The 14,680-nt window shown below is 43.4% G+C and overlaps 1 protein-coding gene across 3 annotated transcripts in view; it reads right to left on the reverse strand.

The window, feature by feature from the left end:
* The window catches only part of LOC144797807 (dipeptidase 2-like), a 516,642-nt gene that overhangs the window by 129,203 nt on the left and 372,759 nt on the right, over window positions 1-14,680 (reverse strand). For all 3 annotated transcript variants that reach the window (XM_078668595.1, XM_078668596.1, XM_078668597.1), the window contains exon 3: window positions 4,776-4,902. In XM_078668595.1, the coding sequence (XP_078524721.1) occupies window positions 4,776-4,902 (127 nt within the window). The remainder of the gene's footprint in view (window positions 1-4,775; window positions 4,903-14,680) is intronic.

Below are 14,680 nucleotides of genomic sequence, written 5' to 3' on the forward strand. Positions count from 1 at the left end.
GTGTTTGAACTTTTAAATATGCTTTTGCTTTCCGTGTAAAGCATAGTACAACATATCCAAGAGATATATAGAAAAGGTCATTATTCCCTGTGATGTGTTTTCTGTTTTACTATTGGGTTTAGAAATGTAACTTTGTCATACCACAGTGATGGTGTGTTTTGTCTGTCTGAAAGTGTATTAAAACTCAGCATTTGGTGAGTGAGACAAGATCCCTTTTAATCACCTTAAAGAGCAGACTCCATGCTAATCTGTTTCTGCAACTGCACTTGAAATATCCTCCTGCCTTGAAGTGAGCAGTCCTTTTGACATTTTGCTCATTAGTTAAATTGTTCTAGATAGTTTTCGGTTCTGGCTAATGACTAGATTAGGGGTCTATTGACGTTGAGAATGATATTCACATATATTTGCATTATTCTTGTTATTGACTAACTTTTGCCATTTTAACTTCTATAATGATTTCTAATTTTTAAATAAACCTTCATGGTTTACACTTTAAAACTTGTCTCAAGTGGATTTTTATATGTGTTTCCTATGTTTATTCTTACGTATATTCTATGGGTAAATCCTGATTGTGCTTCGGTCTCTCATCTTTTTGGAGACTCAAACATACACCTGCTCTCTCAATCAGTCCTTTTGATGTAAAAAACACCAACAAGATATCCATAGACCACCTTTGCCAGACTAAAGAAGAATGCATTTTTGCAGCGGTAGTGGGTCATCTTCAACCTATTTCTTTTTTTTTATATATATATATAAAGGCTGACACTACCATCTCCTGGGAGAACACAAGCATGTTTACCTCCTGGGTAAATCTTTTTTAAGAACTTTAATTAATTTTTGATTATACAGGGATATAAAAGGGTAACGTCACACAGCATATTTATATGAGAAGCATGTTCCATGCAATATAGTCGCCAGGACCAAAATAGCAGCAAGAATATAACAGATGTGTTGCATTTGTAAATAATAATCTTGACAGTACAGTTACAATTGGTAGGAAAAAGAGTAAGAATCCCTACATCAGTTCAAATTGAATACTAAGAATTGCTGTATTTTACTACCCCACCAGCAGTCAAAGTGGCCATTGTTCTTGCTTGTGCCAAGGCCCATGACATCCTTGGTATGATACTCATACAAGCTCAAAAAGATCTGGATAGATACACCAAATCAGCTAATGGCATTTGTGACATGAATATTCCAAATGGACTGAGCCAAGATGTGATTGACAAAGTGTAAACTAATTGCTGAAAGAGCCTGGTCAAAGTTAGTCAATAGTTCAAATGGGAGGTTCCAAAGCTTGCTATACATGCATTGTTAGCAATAGGTCTCTTTGAGAGCTGAGCTGTTAAACTACGGACCAAATTTAAAAAAAAACAATGGAAAGAAAAAAAACATTGGCAACTTAAAAATAGTGGCCCACCAGCCCTGGAACTAAACTGTGCTTCTTAGGTCATCAGACAAAATGACAATCACTTACAGTGCAAGGAAGCTAAAGACTTAAGGGAGCTCATCCATTACTTCAGGCTGTATGCTCTGTTGGTGGAGAAATATTTAAATGAACTTTGAATCGATCAAAGGATGATGAGCTGGCCAAAGGTCCTCTGTGTGTACATATGTATGTGTTTTTTTAATTTTAATTAGACAAAGCTCCTGAGACAACTGGAAAAGTCTCTCGAATAGACTGAAAGATTAAGGCATATCCACAGTCTGCATAGGCATTTTGCATTTCACTTTTCAGTTGTCATAAGATGAGGATGATTCAAATTTGGCGATATGGATTGAAGAGGGAGAATGTATGGATGGAGAAGGGGGGCATTGTGGACAGTTAAGAGGTTAGTGCTAAGATGTTTAATTGTTTTTTGTTTTTTAAGGCTGAACATATTTGTTCTAGAAGGCCATTGAGGTATCGGATAGCATTTAAAATGTGGCAGTAGAAACTTTCGCATATGATGACAATACAGTGGAAGTGATGAGCACATTGAAGGAGGAGAGCATGTTGATTACTGTGTTGAACAATGAGTGGCACTAGTGAGGTCAGAAAAGGGCTTGGACTGATGTAGAATATGAGGTTACAGAGACTACCTTTCTCCTTTGTGGCCAAAGTGTTTTCTCCTTGATAATGTCTCCCCAGAAAGAATGAAAGCTAGTTTGAATTCCTACATGTGACAAGTAGGTGAAAATTACCATGGCGGAGGAAATATTTTTGTGGAGGGTTGAACCTGTCTAGAAGTCTCAGGTCCTGATTAAGAGTTTACGAGTCCAACGGACTACCAAAGCCCTGGGAGCGCAGCGGGGAGTGCTGTACTGTTGGTCTAACCATGCATTACCACTGCATTACAAGTGGGCAGTTTCCACTGCCACAGGACCACCGCACCCGCCTGGGATTCGTGATCCCTCGCTGTGGTGTGGCTGTCTGGCCAAGCAATATACTGGCAGAGCCCGTGCGGCACTGCCACACATATCATGAGTTTACTCAGCCACAGTTTTCATGCCAGTGAGACCACCATGAAAACGGTGGCTGTGAAGAAACTAAGGGGCCCCTACCGTGCCCCCTGTTGCCTCTGGGCCAGGGGATAATTGCAGAGGGGCACATGATGTGCCCTTCTCCTACATGCATTTCCAGTTCCTGCACGGCATGGGCTTCACAGTCCATGCTGTGCAGGAATGTGATTTGATGCTCCCATTGCAGTACCTTTCTGACAGGCACTGCCGTGGGACCGCCAAAGCACGTGTTTGGTGGTGTGGGAGCGGGGCTGTGGCTTGGCGGCCTGCTCCCACACTGCTAAACTCGTAATCAGGCCATTAGTGCGTTCTGGTGCAAGGCAATGTGAATAGGGGGGAATATATGAAAGTCTGATTATTGAGAGAAGGGAGTCATAGCTGAATCTTCAGATGAGTGAGATTTCTTGTTTAGTATCAAACTCTTGTCTGCTCCCTTTCTTTAAAACACTGGGCGAGTGTTGAGTGTTACGGACAGTATGACGAAAGCAGTCTGTGGATGGAATACAGGTTTCAGTGATATCACTCAAGGCGCAGGGTGAGCTGTGCATGTGGTTAGTGTTGAATGTGACATTGCTGTATTTTCGTCTGGCTTTCACTGGGCAGAATGTGGGGGTTAAAGTAGGTGGCCACTTTAATCTGCACCATTTTCAGTCATAGACGTTTGTTTGAGCACCTGAAGCATTTCTGGATGTTGTAGTCATGATCTATTTAAAATGGATTAGTTCTACTAAAATACGGTAAACCAATGAATTGAATGTGAAGCGCCTAAAATGGAAAACACATGATCTTGAGAAGATGGAATCACCTGCACACCACTGGTTAGAGAGCTGCAATAGATGTTGGGAAATTTAGGATTTGGAAAATTATGTTACTCACCATCTTTCTTCAATTCAGACCTGCTCAATTACCTTAGTTTGTGTATTGTAAATTTTTCAAGGTGGTAAGTTGAGTCTTAAAATGTATATTTACACCTGCAGTGACATTTATATTAAAGTGTTGTTGTTGTCTATTACTTGGTGATACATTTTACAATAAGTATGAACATTGGGATATTTATAGCAAAAAATAAATTCAGGATCTCACAGTCCACCGATTCTTTTGTCTACCATTGACATGAAGAGGATACATGTTCTCTAACTTTTATCTCACGTTGCCATTGGTATTTTGTTCCTGTGTGTGTTCAAACCTCTGTAATGTGTACATTGCTTATACTTCATTCATTTTTATTGGGAGGTTAAGTTGTAAATACCCTACTTGACTATTGAATATATTTTCCAATGATACTCTTGAATCACTGCTTCTGCCCCCCCATGTGCCCTTCCATCAACCTAGCACAGTCATGTTGTGTTGGGCTTAGCTCTAGGACTCCTAGTATGTGAAAGAATGCTGGTTTTATTCGCAGTGTGCATTGTCTTTAGTAATCGTAATATCCATAGCTTCCAACTACCATCACAAATATATATTGTCCACTTTTGGAGCCTCTACTTATAGGGAGTGTTCATAATGTAAACCAGGGCATTTAAACTAACAATAAAGCTAAGCCTTTCATCTGTTGTAGAAATTAAGTGAGATAAAAGGAAATGACTCATGACAACATGAATGGGATATATCAACTTCCAAATGCAGGCAAGTAAGCTCGCTGTTACTGAGAGTTTTATGTAATTCAGCGATAGATTTGAGTGGTCATACAATTAAGAAACAAAATTCCTAAATACACTGTGAAAAATGTGTTTTAAAGAGAAACTGCAGCCAAAATGGATTCTGGAAGATAGAGGTGGTGGGATAGAAGCAAAAGGTCCCAATTTGATTTTAATGCGTGGTGCCTACCACTACTGACAATAAGCACATAGGCCTAAGGTCATAAATCAGTTAGACAAGGTATTTTAGAACAGAACAATATTTAAGTCTGGCAGAATATTTTTACTTTAACCAATGTATCTTATTCATGCATGTGATAAACAGTCTAACCAACAGACTCTAAAAGTGGAAACCTTCAAAATGGGTTTCTATTGACTTTAAAAAGTGCCGAAATTACAAAAACAATTAAAGGAAGAACACAAATCCCACTAAATAATGAATGAAGCCATTTAGCACATCCCCTGGAACTCTTTCCATATGGGTGAGTTTAGATGGATTGGCTGGTCTATAGATTTTTTCAAAGGGGATGCTTTGAAGTGAGCCCAGTATTCTCAGTATTAAGAGATGTAATATGCCATAAATCAGTTTTCTTTAAGTAAACGAAAATGCAACTAAAGAGCAGAAACCTACATTACCTGAGCACCAACTCGCCCCAATTTTAGTTTCTCTATATTGGTGTTTGTCCTGTTGATGGTGTGTAAGTCAATTTTACTCAGTCGGTTCCTGTACAATTTCCGCAGTTGAAGAGGGAGGTCATTATGCCTTAAAAACAGAAGCATATTCATGGTTACTGACCATTGGTTATTAAGGCCAAGCTATTTTGTAAATTAGGAAAACTGTTAGAATAGTTTCTGTGAAGGAGCTTTGTAGTAGTCTGTTCCTCTCTTAGTGATCAAAATAGAGAGAGTGAAGTCTGATGCATGTCACAAGGAACTGTCATCATGTATGACAAATCTTTCAGTTCTGGGTAGGTTTAGCGTAACTTTTCAGAGGTTCATTTTTCATATTAAAACTGATAAGTTATGAATGAAATCAGAATGGTATGGGTGCAGTGCTTAATTTGAGCCGGTGGTTTCCAGTGCTCGGCACCAGCACTTAGCCGTCGACCCCAGCACTTGTGCCAATCTGCCACAAGGTGGCACTGTCTGGTTAATTTAGAGAACCCCACACAACAACACTAATCATTTATTCAATATACATTAAAAATGACTATTATCTAACGCCAAGTAATTCTTATAGCTTTTGGGGGGCTTGAAATAGTCAGATTTGTCACTCCTGTAGGAGGGCTATGGTTAGTACTTGTGTTGTTACTATCATTGGCAGCATGGCAGGGGCATTGTATGGTGCAAGCTGCAGTGGCCTCCTGACAAGAGACCTGGCACTTATATTGTTACAAATTAAGAACTGTTTGGGTAAGATGAGTTAGATGTCCGCTGTGAATGAGCTCCCACAAATTCAAACAGTCTGGTTCCTAATCCCTAAACAACTTCAGGAGTAAAACCACTTGCAACTCAATGGATTACATCTCATTTCATCAGTTCATAAGCTCTGCTTGGAGAGGCTAACTATTTTTACCCCGTGATTGCCATAACCGACCTATAGTGAGCTAATTGCAATTGTGCAGAAAATTATATTATAGAACTGCGCACAATGTTTGCGTACAATCACCCTTGACATACCAAACGTTAGATATGGTAACTATGGAGAAAAAACGCTTTGCATTTCTAACCAAAGTACCAGTAGCTTTGGACTTGTCAGTAGACCTCAGCTGCTCCGGCGATCAAAACACCAGCCCAGAGCACATGAAGTGCGCAGAATAGGGCAAGAATTGATTTTCTCCCAAATTATATTTTTAAAAAATGTTCAGTGTCATAATTGTATTGGTATACCAAAGAGATTCAGTCATGTTCTCCAATAATTCATTTCCACATGAAAAGATTATCTAAAGTGAGTCTCATGGATGTAATAAGGTCTAATGACCTCTGAATCCCAACAGGATTTCGAATAGCTACCTAATGTTTCTCCTAGCTTCTGAATACTAACTTCAGAATCATCTACTGAGCAGTAGGGACCCAAGTCTTTAGGATGAAGAAAAGGAAGGGGAGAACCTGGCAGCATGGAGGACCAACCTCTGCCCCAATGATGAGTGCAGATGACACCTGGTGTGCTGATTTACACTGCCATGGTAGCACCTCGAGATATAACCTGCATACTAATTGCTGACTTGGAAACTATTCATCCCATGCAGTCTAATAGCGCAGCATGGTGAAGCATGTTACAATATGTGTGGTGTATGCCACATAGGGGACGTCAGAGTACCAGGGCTAAGGGACATCACTTGTGTGTTGGTACAAACTAGGCTATGCCACAAGGACTATGATGGAGTAGATCAAAATTCCGCTGCAGCATTTAGAAGATCCATTCTGAGGGGCAATGACACTTTAAAACCATGTACCAAGCTACTCTGAAAAAACATCCATCTCTGGAGGTCAAAGTAACACAGACAGGTGATGTTGGTCCATCTGCAGATGCATTGTTTCAGTTCACCGATAAATTATTTTTTTCTCATGTGTTTTTGATGCTTTCTTTTTTAATTATGTTGAACATTTTGTAAATTGTACCAAGCGGCCCTTTAGCTAAAGTGATACAACCACTTTTTGAAAAATGAAGTGTTTTTGGCCAAACCCAAATGTACTCTACTCATTTATCAAATGGTCCACAAGTACCAGTAATTAATATTTGTTTTCTGAATGTATTATGAATTATGATAATGAAATGAACAGAGTCATCAGAAGCCGAAGTAGATGGCCACACGGGCTGGAATGGGAACCTTTAAGAGTGGAGTTCTACATATATTGAACTGCTAGAACCATTAGAACTTTATAGTCCATAAAACTTGATGCCTGTTTGCAGGATGTCACAGTTTGAGATTACTCTTTTGGTATAACAATGGCTTTTTTTTTTATTTCGCACACAGCATTCCTACAATTCTAAGGTGGTTTAGTAATTGAAATTTCTTTTCTCAGTGTGGCATATTATATTGTATTTGACCGGTTCCTATTTGGCCATATCCTAGTTCGCCCTAATGGCCACCATTTTGTTTTCCCGAATCACAAAAATTTAACTCTGCAACATTATACTTTGCCAAAGCTACATGCCAGTACATACCATCTTTAGATTTCTGGTGCATGAAAAGCATTTTCATGTAGAACTGTATCCCTTAGATATACTGCTATACTTCTGACCTAAAATATATATTCATAATCTTGCAGCATTCTCAGTGATATCTGAATTAACTGGAGCTTGATTTTTCATATTTTTCCATAATGTTAATTTAGTTTGCGGCCATCATTCTATGCAGAAGTGCTGAATAGTTTCACTTCTTGACTATTATTATTCAGGAGAATTTCTTTCCATGTGTATTTATTCTTCAGTCACTCACAATACTAATTATACTTTCCTTAGATATCTTTAGTACTAGAACAGGTTGCATCTCTTGCACAGGTATCACCACTCCATGAGCAATTATGTGCATATTCAAAGGGCAAAAACGTTTGAGTCTTTGTGCATTGTGTATGTATTTGTGAGTATTTCTTGGGGTGGTGTATATTTACTGGTGATACTATTATCTCTACCAGGCTGGACTGGACACCTACATTTTTGGACCTCCATATTCATGGACATCATGAATATTGTTAATCAATCCACTTTGTCAACATGTTGATTTTTTGTGTTACTCCTTTTTTAATTCTATATCCTTTTTCTTGAATTGCTTAATTTTTTTAATATTTGATATTTTTAAGCTCTTTTTATTTTGTTTTCGCTCACTCTTCGCAGGCGGCTGCCGGAAGAGCTACACTTACACCCTCACTCCTCTACACATTGTAGATAGCCTGATTAGATTGCTTTAAAAAAGTGAAAAGATCGTTTTTTAAAAATTGCATTTTATCATTCTGTTATTATTCATTTTGCTTAGTGGCACTTTTAAAATTACTAGCGCAATTCCATTGGGACATTTGGGACAGATCTAAGTTCTCAAGCCAGCCTCGAACTAGGAGGCGAGGGGAATTAGGCGTCGGCCATCTTGGGGAGGTATTCCCCTGGTCTGTTGGAGCTCTAGCTCATCAGCACACAGGCACTCGGTGCTGTTACTTAAGGAAGGCAAACTTTTCATTCGAGATTTGCTCACTCTTCGCAGGCGGCTGCCGGAAGAGCTACACTTACACCCTCACTCCTCTACACATTGTAGATAGCCTGATTAGATTGCTTTAAAAAAGTGAAAAGATCGTTTTTTAAAAATTGCATTTTATCATTCTGTTATTATTCATTTTGCTTAGTGGCACTTTTAAAATTACTAGAGCAATTCCATTGGGACATTTGGGACAGATCTAAGTTCTCAAGCCAGCCTCGAACTAGGAGGCGAGGGGAATTAGGCGTCGGCCATCTTGGGGAGGTATTCCCCTGGTCTGTTGGAGCTCTAGCTCATCAGCACACAGGCACTCGGTGCTGTTACTTAAGGAAGGCAAACTTTTCATTCGAGATTTGCTCACTCTTCGCAGGCGGCTGCCGGAAGAGCTACACTTACACCCTCACTCCTCTACACATTGTAGATAGCCTGATTAGATTGCTTTAAAAAAGTGAAAAGATCGTTTTTTTAAAATTGCATTTTATCATTCTGTTATTATTCATTTTGCTTAGTGGCACTTTTAAAATTACTAGCGCAATTCCATTGGGACATTTGGGACAGATCTAAGTTCTCAAGCCAGCCTCGAACTAGGAGGCGAGGGGAATTAGGCGTCGGCCATCTTGGGGAGGTATTCCCCTGGTCAGTTGGAGCTCTAGCTCATCAGCACACAGGCACTCGGTGCTGTTACTTAAACACGCCCTTCTGCCTCCGCGAAGCGGACGCGCTATGCGGACGCGCCGTAATTGCGCCGGAGGTGCGCCTGAGGTAAGCCCGTCTAGGCCAGGACGGACCCAGGGCCCAGTCACTCTGCGTCGCCCAAGCCCAAACTCCCTCACTTAACATATAGTCGCAACGCTCTATTAGCGTTAAGGAAGAATGTAACTGGGCAATGCAGCAAACTACGAGTACACACCAGAATTTCACCTCCCTGCACAGGATGTAGGTATCGTTTCATTTCTGAGACATCTGCCCATAATAAGACCACCTCCTGCCCAATCTCCTTAGGGCTACTTAATTGCAGATCCCTTCCTGCACATGCTACTCAGCTCCACCTTCTTGTGGAGGAGCAAGAACTCGACGTACTATTTCTCACGGAGACATGGACCTCCGAAAGCTCTGACCCTGATATTGTTCGGGCACTCCCCCCTGACTACACCTTTCTGAGGCAGAATCGGGTAGATACACGAGGTGGAGGTATTGGTATTATCCTTAGGAGGGAAATGGCAGCTAGAATCGAGAAAGTAAACATTTCTGGAGCTGAAGGTCTCTTGTTTACCATTACCCTCTCCTCCACTTCTACACTATCGGGGCTGTTAGTTTACAGACTCCCTGGCACATATGGGCAATTCTGTGAGGATTTATTTACGAACCCTATTACCCTAGCGTGTGCTTCCCCCAATTTCACCATTTTAGGTGACTTTAACATACATCTAGACGAACCGGATTCATCTGCATGTCTTAAATTAACTTCTAGCTTGGAAGCACTTCAGCTCACTCAACTGGTACTAGGCCCTACTCATAAAGCAGGACATATCTTAGATCACTGCTATACTAATCTGGGTAACCTTAAATTTACCAATTCAATCAGGGTCCCCTGGTCAGACCATTATCTGCTACTCTTCACGCTGCCTTTGACAGAACAAGACAGACCTGCAACAACATCTAAGAGAATAACCCGGATATGGTCTAAGCTCCCAGTGGATAACTGGAACCTTAATCTTAGGGAATCCCTACCTAGTTTAAAGAATGACCCTATAGAAGCTAATGCCCAGTTCAACCAGTGGGTAGAAAATTCCCTAGACCTTACCCTCCCTAAATCCCAACTCTCCCACAGACGTGGGGAGAATAAGAAACCTTGGTACACCGAAGAATTAAAGGCACTCAAGCGGTGTTGTAAACAGGAGGAAAGAAAGTGGAGGAAAAAATCTTTAAATCATTGATTACACCACCGACCTCATTGGCCGATCCCAACAAAGCGCAACTACGTTGTAATGAGCTGGCCACATTTTTCTCGGAAAAAGTGATAAATATCTATTCCTCCTTCCCCCACACCCCCACAGAACCGTCTACTTCTGTAGGTGAAGACATGGCGGAGTTTAAAGAATTTCCTCCCAAGGATGTCTTGACTACTCAGGGACTGCTTAAAAACTTAAAATCCGGGTCCCCATTGGATCCAGCACCCCCTACGATTTTACAGCTGGTATCGGAGACGGTGACTCCACTTATTCAGGAGGTGATAAACTCCTCACTGGCCTCTGGCACGGTGCCCCCTTCCTGGAAACAAGCCAGAGTAAAGGCTCTTCTAAAAAAATCAAACCTTAACCCAGATGACTGGGCAAATTATCGGCCTATATCCTTGCTGCCAACAGTCAGTAAGCTTGCGGAAAAGTATGTAAATGCCCAGCTCTCTGCATTTCTGGAGGAAAGGAATGTACTGCACCCTACGCAAACAGGCTTTCGGAGCCTTCAGGGAACAGAGACCGCCCTTATTACGGTGGTAGAGGAGACTAGGAAGATCCTTGACACCGGCTGCAATGCCGCCATACTTCTCTTAGACCTCAGTGCGGCATTCGATACCGTGAATCACAACATCTTGCTGCAGAGGCTGAGAGAAGTAGGGGTTGGGGGGCAAGCGCTCAATTGGCTGCGTTCCTTTCTAACGGAAAGGACCTTCACGGTCTTTGAGGATAACGCTTCTTCACCCCAAATGCGTCTCCAGTGTGGTGTTCCCCAGGGCTCCTCCCTCAGCCCTACACTATTTAATATCTATATGAGGCCTTTGGCTGAGGTGATTCTGCCCTGGGGAGTACAGCTGGTGACATATGCAGATGATGCGCAATTGATCATCTCACTATCGTCTCAGAATGCCCCCTATAAAAATCTCTCCTCTTGTCTAACGGATATCCACGCATGGATGGAGACATCCTTTCTTAAATTGAACGGTGCGAAAACAGAGGTAATGTTACTGGGACAGAAGCCTCCGTCCACCATTGACAACTGGTGGCCACCTTGCCTTGGACAGCTCCCCCCACCAAAAAGCCAAATCAAGAGCTTGGGGGTCTGGCTCGACCCTGCCCTTAATCTTGGAGTACAGGTGCGCAAGGTAGCAGCGATCTGTTATGCCTTACTGAGACTACTGAGGAAAACCATTAAACTCCTCCCGTTCAGTTCCAGGAGAATACTGGTACAATCCCTGATATTATCGCGCCTTGACCACTCCAATGCACTCTATCTGGGAGCTCCACAAGGCACTATTAAAATCCTTCAGACGGTCCAAAACTGTGCTGCATGTCTGTTACTGGACATCCCACGACGGACCTCCGCCAGATCTGGTTTGCGCCAGTTACACTGGCTTCCAGTGCAAAGGAGAGTGGAGTTTAAGTCCTTGACCACGGTACATAAAGCTTTCTGTAAGACTGGCCCCGTACTAATTCAAGCCATGTTCTCCCCCTATTGCCCTCAACAGACCCTCAGATCTAATAATAAGAATCTGTTAGTGGTCCCTAAAACAAAAAGAACACGTACAGGCGGGAGACGCTTTTCGCTACAGGCAACCAAACTATGGAATAGTCTTCCTGACTCCATTAGATTGGAACCCAATCATCAAAAATTCAGGAGGCTAGTGAAAACTCACCTGTTTGCCTAACTTGTGAATGAATGAGCAAAGGGCGCCGGGATGCCTACGGGTAGCTGTGCGCGTAACAAATGTGTAATTCATTCATTCATATTTCTACTTTATGGGTATTTTCCTCAATTGGTTGAATATGTTCTGCCATATTTAACATGGTGCCTTGGAAGGCATGGAATTGGGATACTCTCTGCTAAAGGATTGAAATGTTCTTCCTTGCTATTTCAATCTTAACAGTGGGTTGAAAATCTTCTCGACGAAGACAGGAATGGAGTGGAACATGTCGTGCCTCAGCTCCAGATCCTGTGGCCTTTTATGCCGCTTTATCGTCCTCGGGCCGGATTTACAGTCTTTCTCTCTCTCTTCCGCAGCCACGTGATTTACTGGAGGATTGCTTAACAAGGCCACTGAACAGAGTTGCAGGCCCTACTGAGCCGACGGACATCTTGAGGCCCGGCAAGGATTCACTGATCCTCCTTCTTGGGCCCTCAGATAACTCGCACCAGGCATCTGGTTCTTGCCTCACGCCATCTACTGCATCGGTCTGCCATCCGGGGTTCCTGGCTTGCTTCTTTGCCAGTTTGGGGACCCTGCAATATCCGGTCCTGGGGGACCCCTAGCCATGATCATACCAGGTAGGGGTGTGGCTGAGAGCACTGGACTATCCATCGGTGCATGGACCTCGGCCGGAGAGCATTCTGAGTCCGCAGGGTTGCCATGGATTGAGACACCGGCCTGCAGTGGCCATTTATGCACATTTGAAGGCCTCTCCCTGCCCACTGCCCTGGTGACCCGTCTGGTGTGCTGGGGCCTGATTTGCCCACTGCAGTGTATGGAGCCTGTCTGGGCCAACACTGCATGTGTTGCTTTTGGTTTAGCCTGGGACCCTGGTACTAGTGAACATTTGGTGTCCTGGAGGTTCTCTTAACAGGCCTTGAATTGAATGCCCACACTGCCCCGTGTCTACAGGGAAAAAATAAGAGACTATTTGGATACTATCTGAGCCCCTCCGCACAGATTATTATGAACTGGATGCGCTTAGAAGGGAGCCCACCTTCAGCAGTGCCAGCTTGAAACCCTCCCTGGACATTTCTTTTTTTTATTTTTTTGTGAAAACCTTTATTGCCAGAAAAGTCATACAAATACAGACCTACAACCCCACAGGGCCGGTCAGTAATAATCTGCATCACATTCGAAAACAGTACAAGGCTCACCAACCCCTGGGTTCAGCCGCGATGTTACACGTTAATAAACAGGGCTAGCGGCTGTAGGAGGATAATAAAAAGTTTTCACATTTTATATTTTAAACAAAACAACACAGAAACAAAGTCCGAGGTGATGACTGCTATCGAGGTGACCATCTCCGTCAGCAGGGGGGGGGGAATCCAGCCAATGAGGCTGGTCTAAAGAAGGATGAATCCTAAGGGGGTGGAAAGAAGGGCCAAGAGTGGACAATCAGATTATGTATTATAGGAGAAGGATGCATGGAATGCGAGGTCACGGGGACAGAGGGGTAGTAACGGAGTCTACGAAGGAGGGGGTACAAATCTCTCCTCGCTATGCATTCCACTGACCCCACACCTTTCCCCATTTCCTAGGCCTGCCACGGGCGGTATACACTGTTTTCTCCCTGAACATACACCAATCCATGCATTCCATCCACGCCGACGCCGAAGGTGCCCTCTGGGACCCCCATAATTGGGCTATGTCCCTCTTGGCGATCATGTTGCCAAGGGCGGCCCACCGAGTCTGTGCCACGCTATAATCAGTCAGCTCCCAGACGTTCAAGAGGCACCTCCTAGCCTCCGGCAATAATGACACACCCGTCACCTCTTCCATAATGTCATGCACGCGTCTCCAATAAGACACCACATCCGGACACTCCCATATGATATGGAGAAAAGTAGCAAGCATACCACAGCCACGCCTGCACAACCCATCCAATGCATAACTCATCCAATGAATAACCCATCCTCATCAGGCGTGGACCCGTGACATAGACGCGGTGTAAAATCTTCAATTGCACTAGCCGGAGACGCGCCGGAATCGCCACTTCCTTCGGAGACGACACCGTGGCCTGACAGTCTTCGTCATCCAACTCAAGCCCATCCGTGGTCCAGGCATTACGAAGCTGTACAAGGAGGTCAGAGCGGTCGTTAATAAGCTTCTTATATATAAGAGAGATGGTACTGTCAGGGACATGTCCATCGAGCACCCGATCTTCCAGGGGGGAGGACTCCGGGACAACGGCACCAGCCGGGAATACTGACGCAAATGCATGGCGAATCTGAAGATAGTGGTAGTATTCCCTATCACTCAGGCTATATTGCCGCTGGAGTTCGGCAAAAGTCTTGATCCTGTCCTTGATCAGGAGGTCCCCTACTCGACTAATGCCTATAAGATCCCACTTGTCGAACCCCTTCGTTGCCCAGAGACTCCCCAGCTGTTCAGCCGCATAAAGTGGAGTTGCTCTGGTCAGCCTGTCCGTCCATCCCGTGGCAGCCGTCGCACTAGTCCATACTCGCACCGCGACCCCAGTAGGACCAGTAAGTTTCTTCCTAGCCGCTTTAGAGTAAAGTGCCCTATTGTAGTCGCCACCCAGTAGCTGCCATTTGTCTATCTCGAATGCAGGGTTAGGGGTTGGACCATACATGGCGTGGTTGATAGCACTCAACTGAGATGCCCAGTAATAGCGCTTGATGTCGGGCAGCGCTATACCGCCATCA

This window comes from Lissotriton helveticus, chromosome 12 (assembly GCF_964261635.1).
Source record: "Lissotriton helveticus chromosome 12, aLisHel1.1, whole genome shotgun sequence".
Taxonomy (NCBI): domain Eukaryota; kingdom Metazoa; phylum Chordata; class Amphibia; order Caudata; family Salamandridae; genus Lissotriton; species Lissotriton helveticus.